At 51.2% G+C, this 10,159-nt stretch overlaps 1 protein-coding gene across 1 annotated transcript in view; it reads right to left on the bottom strand.

The window, feature by feature from the left end:
• The window catches only part of SLC25A48 (solute carrier family 25 member 48), a 43,648-nt gene that overhangs the window by 22,590 nt on the left and 10,899 nt on the right, over positions 1-10,159 (bottom strand). Inside the window, exon 4 of the mRNA XM_007461384.1 lies at positions 9,553-9,811. Coding sequence (XP_007461446.1) covers positions 9,553-9,811 — 259 coding nt within the window. The remainder of the gene's footprint in view (positions 1-9,552; positions 9,812-10,159) is intronic.

Below are 10,159 nucleotides of genomic sequence, written 5' to 3'. Positions count from 1 at the left end.
CATTCCTCCAAGCCCAGCCCTGTCTGGTCCTTGTGCCAGAGACTATAGATGCTAAAAGAAACTTCCAAATCATAAGCTGCCACACTTGTCAAAGATGCTATGGAAGCATCCAGTAATGTGGATGGACATCCTCCAACAAATGGGTTGGGTATAACCTCTGTGGTTTGGGTTTGAACAAGCTGAGGGACCCCTCAGTTCACTTCCCCAGGGTATTACCAACTGGGAAGCTCTGGCCCAGTTCCTGTTTCTAAAGAGTCCAGCAGTTTTCTCATGATCTAAAGAGTCCACGATAGGCAGATGGTTTAGTAGAAAGAGCCCTGGGTTAGGAGCAGCTGGGGTTTGCTCTGTTGCTCAGTTGCTATTTACTGTACAACCTGGTGCAAAGGACTCAACCACACTGGGCTGCAGTTTCCTCATCATACACAAAAGGGGAAGAATCAGTGGCCTGCCCACATCATTTGGCTTTTGTGAAAATTAAATGAGAATGTTGGCAAATGTACTTTACTAAAATGTGTGTTGTGCAAATGTACTTTACTTGAGGCAAATAGTTATCATTCCTGTCTTTATTACCTTGCCCTGATGTGACCTCAGATTCCGGAAGTGCTGGACTTGCTAATCTCAGGCAGCCATGCCCTGCTGTCACCTGCCATGACCTGCCAAGCCTACTGTGGAAAGATTGTAGATACCGACCCAGCTCTGAGAACTACCAACACTAGTGTGAAGTCTAGAAATCAGGACAATATTTGCCCTTGTCAATTGATTCAAAGAACAAATGGATGTGTCCCCACTGTATGTAATTTACACAACGGTGTGTTTTGTTGTGTACACCTTCATTAATCTTGGCAAGCTATGTGGGACCACAGTTTGAAAAATATTCAGTCACACTGCCCAGAGCTCAAGGGCACCTCTTGAACGGCATGGCTATATGCCTGGCCTCTTCACAAACCTCCTCCCTCCACTTTTGGGCTGCCATTGCTCCAGCCCTCACTTCCTACTGGCACACAGCCTACTTGAGAAGAAGGCCCCGACTGTATGGTCCTGGCTAGTCTCCAGGTTTTTGTGCCCCTTATTACATTCCAAGGGTTCCTGCCTTCCCAGAGGCTTCCTTCTTTAGGAACTGAATGGAGTAATGTGTATCTCTTTACAGAGCTTAGCACCAGTAATTCCTGCCCTGAACTGGGAAATTCTTAGAAAGTCCACTGTATCAAAAGGCTAACCTGCCTGGAGATAAGTATGCTTCTTGGCAGCCACACATCTTTATGGGAGCAATAAAACTGTGTTGCCAAAGAGACAAACTGATGTAGTCAGGGCCTCTGAGGCACAGTTGTTGACCTTCTCAGCCAGACATTTTGGAAGATCCAGGGAGAAATGGCTTTGCCCCATTTTGTCATCATGCAGATTCTTGAGCTCAAACGGGCTTTGTGATCAGGTGTGTGGCTGATGATCTTACTTGCCCAGATCACCCCTCAGCTGGCACTCCCACTGTTACCATCCAGTCCAGCTTGTCTCCTCTCGGCATGTCCAGATATTAGGACATTCTCCTCCTCGAATCCTGGCCACACTCTGTCCCTGTCATTCCATCAGATTATCTTAAGTATGGTAGAGTCAGGCTTCCTCAACTTCCTTCCTCTTGCCTTAAAATTCTCTCGCAATCGTCTCTTTCCTGCTCCCCTCCCAACTTGGAAAAGAAAGTCTTCTTCCTTCTTTGTCCATTGGTCTCCATCCCCACTGTCACCCTGGCTTCAGCAACTCTCACTTCTTCCCTCTCCTTCCCCACGTTGGTGACACGAGTCTCTCAGGACTGTGTTCCCAGGGTGTGGAGCTGCATGGCCCGGGGCGGAACAGCCCAGGGAGCACGGACAAGTCACTTAAGCCCAGCCTCAGTTTCCCCACCTGTCAAATGGAGAATGACAGTGCGGATTTCATAGAGTTGCTGTGGTGACTGAATCACGGGATCTGTGTTAGCACAGAGCACATGGCTGGGGCGCAATACTTGTTAACTACAGCTATTAGCATCAGTATAGCTCCCTCCCAAACTCCTTTACAGCGTTTTCTCATTGATGTCTACCCTGGTCTTATTGCAGCTCACCTTGGCATTTGCATCTACCGCCATGACTTCAGCTGTCACTTCTATGTCTGTCACACCCCTGTCTAGACCTCCAGCCCTGACATTCCATTTGCAGTCCCTCCCTCAACAGGAAGCACGGTCAAGTCCCCACAGTTCTCACTCGAGCCTACCCCTCCAGCCAGCGTCCAAACCAGCAGCAGCAACGATAAGTATGTGTGCTCACCCACTCCACGCCAAGCTCTGTCTTGCAGGCTTCATCTGCTGGTTAATTCCCTGCGTGGGAGGTACCACCTCCCTCATCGCCACCCAACTTTGAAATCCTGGGTCATTTTCGACACTTTCCTCTCTCCTGCTTGGCCTGTTGGTTCTACATCATCAATGCCTTTTCCATCTGCTGCTCCCCTCTACTCCCAAAGCCCACGGCCCTGGGTCCGGCGTTCCCAGCCTCTCGTCTGGTCTGTGGAGCAGCCTCCAAATCAGCCTCTTCACCTCTACTATTCCCACCCCCTTCCATCCCTTCTGAAGGCCAGGTTCACTTCCTACCACACAGCTGTGCTCAGGTCATGCTGCTCTCCAAGACGCTCCACTGCCTGCAGAATAGAAAGGAAACCCATACTCGGCTAAAAATCCAAGCTCTTCACAACTGACCCTGCATCTTCCACCCCTCCCCCCTCATCCTGCCACATGCTCGCCTTTCCTGCCACTGACTCTTCTTTTTTTTTTTTTTTTAATGTGGACCATTGTTTTTTAGCATCTTTATTGCAGTATAATTGCTTTACAATGGTGTGTTAGTTTCTGTTTTATAACAAAGTGAATCAGCCATACATACACGTATCTCCCCGTATCTCCTCGCTCTTGCGTCTCCCTCCCACCCTCCCTATCCCACCCCTCTAGGTGGTCACAAAGCCCCGAGCTGATCTCCCTGTGCTATGCGGCTGCTTCCCACTAGCTGTCTATTTTACATTTGGTAGTATATATAAGTCCATGCCACTCTCTCATTTCAAATGTGGACCAGTTTTAAAGCCTTTATTGAATTTGTTACAATATTGCTTCTGTTTTATGTTTTGGCTTTTTGGTTGCAAGACACGTGGGATCTTAGCTCCCCGACCAGGGATCGAACCCACACCCCCTGCACTGGAAGGTGAAGTCTTAACCACTGGACCACCAGGGAAGTCCCCTGCCACTGACTCTTTCCTTACATCATTTCTCAGTCTGAAACACCTCTCCCTCCCTACATCTCCACCTCCAAATCCTAGCCAGTATTCAAACACCCAATCAATAGCCACTTCCTCTCTGGAGCCTTCCCGGTCTGCAGAGCCAGATTCTGAGGTTCCAGAGCCTTCCTGGGGCCCTTCTCATCCTGGTGCACAGCTGATTCCCCACCAGACTGAGTGCTCTATGAAGGCAGGGGCTGTGCGTGTCTGATACCTGATTTACCTACTCTGCTTGGCTCAGAGCAGGGCCTCGGGAAATGCTAGTGAATGAATGAATCAAAGAGTGAATTCAATCAAGTGTAACCCTCAGCCCTTTGCCTCCAACTGGGCCTGGTGAAATTACTATGATGGTCAGCACAGAGTTAATGCTGTGGCCTCCTCTGATTCCACAAACTCTGGCCTCCTGTGGTGTTGAGGGCTTTGTGATCTGCACATTAATTAGGCTCTTAATGAAAACACAGAACTGAAAGCTCCCAGATGGGGGAGGAGTGAGTGTCATTGACCACCGGGCTCCGGGGATGTGACTTGGCCCAGGCAGCAGAGGGACCTCACCCCTGAATTCCAGCTCGGGCCCAGCAGGGTGCCTAGTGAGGCTCATGCCTGGGTGAAGGGTAATGATAACTTGAAAACGGCACCTTCACAGGCACCTTACTGTCAAGGCCAGACCTGAATTAATTCAGGCCAAGTGACAGAGGCCGCAGGAGAAAACTTTCGTGAAGCTGGAAGCTTTCATGAGGATAACTGCCGTCTAGCATGTACTGGTAGAGGCAGCGCCAAACGGACACTCCCTTTAAACTTGAGCAACTGCCTACGTAATTTGGTAAAACCCCCCTGTATAACAAATTTCACAATACGTACCAAGAATCTTAAAAATGACTGTACTCTTTGACCCAGTCACGAATCAAAGAGCCCACACATTTAGGGAAATGACTGTAAATGAAGGCAACTCTTTATGGACGAATTTGCTGATCACATCACTACTTTTAGAAGAGGAAAAACTGTAAACAACCTAAATGTTCACTAGTAGGAAGACTTCTAAATAATAAGTTTAATTGCATAGCTAACATTTATTTCGTGTTTTCAATGTACCAGACATTGTGCTAAGATCTTCCTGTGTTACACGTTATCCCATCCCATCCCAGTTATGAAGGAGCTACTCCTGTTACGCCTTTTATGCAGATGAGTAAACTGAGGCTTGGCAACAACAGGTGGGGGTAAGATTAGAAGCAGGTGGCCTAACTCCAGAAACTGAATTCTTACTACACTGTATCGTCCCTCTCAAAATGTGTGTGTGTGTGTGTGTGTGTGTGTGTGTGTGTGTGTGTGTTTATTTGATGGAATATTGTACATCTATTTTAAATATTATCCATCTATTTTAATTTTATAATTCTATTTTAGTAAGATGGAAGATGCTTCTGTTTTACATTGAATTAAGAACAGGATGTGAAACTGTCTATATAACATTAGTACAACCTCTTAAAACATTTAATCCATGCATATAGAACAGGAAAAGGAAACATAATAATGTGTTAACGGTGACTGTATTTGGGTGGGTGGGCGCTCTCTCCCTCCACATTCAGACAGTCAGGATGAACTCAATGGCTTTATATTTGCACGTCTCCAACGTGGCGTAGTCTCTCATAGCCCGTTGTCACCACCCGGGGAAGTGGACTGGCAATTCTGGGGTAAAGCCACAAGCCATGAGCAATGCCACAAGCCTTGCACAGGGTAGCCTGCAATTACCCATCTCAGCCCAGTTATCAGGGAGAGCGGGCCTGACCCAGAGCAGAGACCACAAGCTCGCAGCCAACCACAGCCCCACACTGTCCAGCCCACACAATGCTTTGGGCTGCATGGTGTTACATTGGTTTGTGTTTGGTTTTGTTTTTACTTGAATTATCTGACAATTTCCAGTTGGAAGACCCTGGGAAAATCTAGCTTTCTGCCTTCTCTTAAAAAGCAGAAGATCCAGGCCACGTGGCAACAGTCAGCCGGAGCAGGGTTGCAGCCACCCCTCCCACAGGATCTGGGCAGCTTGCAACTGTGCGCACCACTCCCGACTGCCTTCCCAGCACCAAGGCCGACACATGTGCTTGAACTGCTGTGTTTCTAACAGCAGAGTGATATGCAAAGTGAAGTGTGTTCTGTGTTTCAATAAAAAGAGGAAAAATGAAACACAGGTTAGGAGGGCTGTAGATGTCCAAAAAATGGAAAAGGGTACATTTTCCAGGTACCTGTGCTTACTTATGTTACCTCCCTGGTCCCAGTGAGTCTCTGAGTTTTCTATCTCTGGCCTAGAGGGTTCCCGAGGAACAAGTGAAAGATAACTACATCCTTCCTCATCTGCTGGAGAGCTTCCTGGCAGAAAGTACTGCCTGGTGACCCACTGCCTGCCTCCCATGCTTCATCCCCAATAGTTGATCCTGACCAGCTCCTGTAGTCGCCAAAGCCCTTTCCCCATGCATCTGGGGGGACAGGGGAAGGTAAGGAAGAGTGGGCCACGCAGAGCGGAGCTGCCCAAAGCCACAGAATTCAGACCCATCCCTCGAAGCCCACAAGCTATGCCCACTACTTGAACAATGTCATTTTGGAGACATCCTCCAAGTCCCCTTTCCTCCCTCAAAGTTTGCAACTGGTTTTGTACATGATGATTTTGTTCAAAGGCCCAGATATTACCAAAGTTGTTGTAGCCTCAGCTTCTAAAAAACCCTGGGGCAGAAGCAGAAACAGCATCAGTAGGCTCTGAGTCAGTTGCCTGGGTCTGTATCCCAGCTCCACCTACCACTAGGGCAGTGACCTCAGGCAGGTGATGGAAGTTCTCTGTGCCTCAGTCTCCCCTTTGTAAATGTCTAGGAATTGGGTTGCTGTGAAGATTAAACACACACCAAGTTCTTCGCACAGTGCCTGGCACATGGTGAGGGCTAAGTAGATACTGGCTGCTCGGCCCCCATGGCTGTGACTATTCTGGGTTAGTCCAGATCAGAGGCTCTAGGGGCACAGCTGAGGCGGACCCTCCAGTCTTGGTTTCTACCTTCCCTCCGCCCACTCAGGTCAACCGTTTTGTGTCCGCACTGCCAGCTAAGCCCCTGGGATCAGGCGCTAATGACTTCGAGCTTTGCAGGGCTGAGAAAAATCTGTGTGCAGGACCTCCCTTGGTCTCTTATGAAGAGCCTTCCCTGAGCTCCCCAAAGGTCAGCTTCCTGGCACACTGGGGAAGACAGAACAAACACGTTTTCGTTTTCTGTTGCTGCCTCAAGCGGTTTACTTAAGAACCGGTTTCCTTCTGGTGCCATGCGGATGAACTTACAGCCTGAGGCCATGGTCCCGTCTGTACAGGAGTAAGGGTCAAGGAACCACCTCCCGGCCCGAGATGCTGGGGAAGGACGGGGTGGGCACACCATCCCCAGGTTCTCCCTGCTCAGTGGGCTTATCCAGGAAACAAGGCTCCAGAACGGTCCCGACTGCCTGGACAGGCAGTTCTAGAGAGTCCCAGCCCAGATGGGCTGTGCCTCAGGCTCCCACGGCCCAGGAGAGCAGGCATGGGTGGCCCTCGGTGCTGCCCTAACCAGGTATACAGTCCTGACTTCTATGCTCTCCTTCCACCCCTCCCATCACCTGCCCCGGAGCCCTTCCTGACCCCCAGCCTGGCTGAGAGCCCAACCCACTCCCTGCCACCCACCCTATTTGGAGTGGCCCAATTCCCCTCTGCCCGTCTGCTGGACAGAGCACTACAAGACGGATGGAGCCTTCTGTTCATCACTGTGTCCCCAGCACCTAGCCCTGTGCCTGGCACACAGCAGGTACATAACTATTGTGTGTTGGGTAAATGAACAGGGCTAACAGTCATGCTGACCTCCCACTGTCGGGTGGATATTAAATGAGATGATGCACATACAGCACTTAACACAGTGTCAGGACACGACGAACACTTAGCAACTTTGGCAGCTGCTAATGGAGGCTGCTCAGCTCCCTAAAAGTGAGGCTCCTGCACACCCAGCGTTGGGGGCTTTCTTGGGTCTGGCTGTTCTGCTCCTATCCTTCCTCCAGTCTCCAGAGGCTTCTAGCCTGGCCTCAGGACCCCTATAGCTCAGGCCTTAGCCTGCCAAGTCAGCCACCATTCTAGAACCCTCTGCAGGGAAAGTGTAGGTGGGCGAGGACAGAACAGAGAATGGAAGCAAACCCTGTGAAGAAAGTTTGCCAATTAACTTGCCTCCAAATGTCCCGGCATTTATTGAGAAGCACCTTCCTTGGTGTCTAGGCTGGCTGAGGGCCCCCTCACACGTACACAAGCATGCCTACTCCTCTCTCTTCCCCTTCCATGGACAAGGTGCCCTGGTTGTGAAGGAGGTGAGGCTGCCCCCAGGAGCCTCATCACCGAGACTCTTGCAACATCTGGACCCCAAAGAGCTTTAAGGCTTATGGAGAGATTTCCTCTGCACCCTAGACTAACACAGCTTTTTGGAAGTAGACAGGATAGCGCAAAAAACCAGCCTGGGGGCCAGGACTCCTGGGTTCTAGGCCTGTCCACGACGCCCTTCACTTGTCTACATCTTTGCTTTTGCCTCTGGGATAGGACCAGATCAGCGAGCTTCAAACTCTTCTCAGAGGTGTGACCTCTTTGGTCAAACTGAGCTGTACCAAGACACGATTCAGTATGTCAGGCAGATGGAGATGAGGATCTGCCTGCCCCGTGTCTCCCTGGGCGGCCCCCATGGGAGTATGCTCTGTGACCCTCTGGGTGAGCCAACCCGCTTGTTGCCCTGCATCTCCCCGCATGCTGACAGGGGCCATGAGCATCCAGCAGGTGTGACTCATGTTCTTGGGGTAGCAGGGACCCCTGTGAGGAGTATTAGCGTTGTGCTCAAAGTGCGTGCAGACCTGCCCTAGACACCTCCCCGGCTGAGCAGGGAGTGCAGGCTGAATCGAGGAACGTGGGTTGGGGGCAGGAGAGGCACTGGCCTGGGATGCTCCCGAGCGACCTTCTGGGGCTTCTGCCATGGGGCAGAGCCGACCCCCCGCCTCTGTGGGCAGAGGGTTCACATGGAGGCCATTCAGGAGGCTGCCGAGGAGAGGGGTCTTACCCATGAGATCTGTCAGGTATATATCTGAGGTGACAGGAGGGACCTGGGATGCAATCCTTCCATTATACAGAAAAGAGACTGAGGTCCAGGAAGGGATAATATCATCCCTGAGGAGACAGAGTAAAATGAGAGCCAAGGACCAAACCCCAAGGTATTGAAATTTGTCTAAGACCGCCAGCTCATGCTTCCTCCGGAGCTGGCACTTTCTACTCTGCACAGCAAGTGCCTTCCCATCCTTTCCATTCTCCTTTATCAAAACTGCTCCAGGAGAAGAGTCAGAAACCTCTTTCCTGGCAGGGAGGAGATGGCAGCTCCAGCTCGCGGCACAGGAGTAGCTACGTAGCGCATAAGAAATGAAGCTCTGGGCTTCCCTGGTGGCGCAGTGGTTGAGAGGCCGCCTGCCGATGCAGGGGACGCGGGTTCGTGCCCCGGTCCGGGAGGATCCCACGTGCCGCGGAGCGGCTGGGCCCGTGAGCCGTGGCCGCTGAGCCTGCGCGTCCGGAGCCTGTGCTCCGCAACGGGAGAGGCCACAGCAGTGAGAGGCCCGCGTACCGCAAAAAAAAAAAAAAAAAAAAAAAAAAAAAAAAAAAAAAAAAAAAAAAAGAAATGAAGCTCTAATGGAACATCAAGGGTGAGGTAGGGGCGGCCCGCTTCATGGCCTTGCAGCCAGTCCAGCTTGAGGCCTCCCTGGCTGCACTCCCTGGTGTGTGGGGGGCAGGTGTAGGTCTGAGACCTGGGCCGTCACACAGGGCCCCTCACTTGACAATGCTCTGCTGTTGCCCTTTTAAAATTCTTACTAATTTGTGATCAAGAGATCGCATTTTCATTTCACCCTGGGGGGCTGCAGGTTATGTAGCTGGTCCTGACTGCCCAGTCATTAATTGCGTGTCCTCGAATAATCATCTTAACATCTGGGAACTTCAGTTTTCTCATCTGTAAAATGGAAAAAAATCACAGCACCTGCCTCAGAGAATTGTGCTGAAGACGAATTAAGAGAACCCATGCGGGGCTCTTTGCAAGCACCGGGCGCGTAGAAAATCCTTAACCGGTGAGAGTTACCACTATAGATAAAACGATTCAACATAGATGCCCTGCTCCATAAAAAGATTATTAACCAAACCCCAGACCTGGGAAACCAGGAAAGGGTCACAGGTCCCCAGACACCAGGCCACCTCCCCTGGCCGCTTACCTTCCCGAAATGGCTGTGTTTGCATCTGCAGCCGGATCTTGATGAGGTCCACGGGCGCACCCAGCCCTACAGAAACCACGCCAGCCACCATGCTGGCCAGGAGCAGGTCAGACAGCACGCGGGGTGAACCGGCCTCGGGCTCCTGGCACCGGTGGTGGCTGAGGAACCTCTGTGTGTTGCTGAAGACACCAAACACCACTGAGTTGTAGACAGCGATGCTGGTGAGGGGGAAGGCCATGCCCTTGAAGAAGCCAAACACCTGTGGGGAGACCCAGGGGGAGGAAGCATGAGGGCCTATGCTGCCCTTGGCAGAGACCTTGCCCTCCTGGAGCCTGCGGGCTGGCGGGGGAGACACCATAGGAGAAGCAAACCAGTACGTTGGTGGAAAGAATAAAAGAGGATGCTGATGTGAGAGGAGAGACAGGGGAGGGTGAGAGCATCCTTAACCCAGGAGGAACTGGCTTCTGCATGAAGCTTTGGTTCCTGAGCCGTCATGTGCTGGGCCTGGAACCTGCATTTGTCACTGGAGTGGCAGTGTTCTTGGGCTGTGGCCGAGGGCAGCCCATGGAGCCCCAGCGGGTAGTGGGCTTACCAAGCACCACACACT

This window comes from Lipotes vexillifer, unplaced genomic scaffold, assembly GCF_000442215.2.
Source record: "Lipotes vexillifer unplaced genomic scaffold, Lipotes_vexillifer_v1.1 scaffold217, whole genome shotgun sequence".
NCBI classification, from domain to species: Eukaryota; Metazoa; Chordata; class Mammalia; order Artiodactyla; family Lipotidae; genus Lipotes; species Lipotes vexillifer.
The sequence above is the reverse complement of the archived record's forward strand: the minus strand, read 5'-3'. Positions and strand labels throughout refer to the sequence as shown.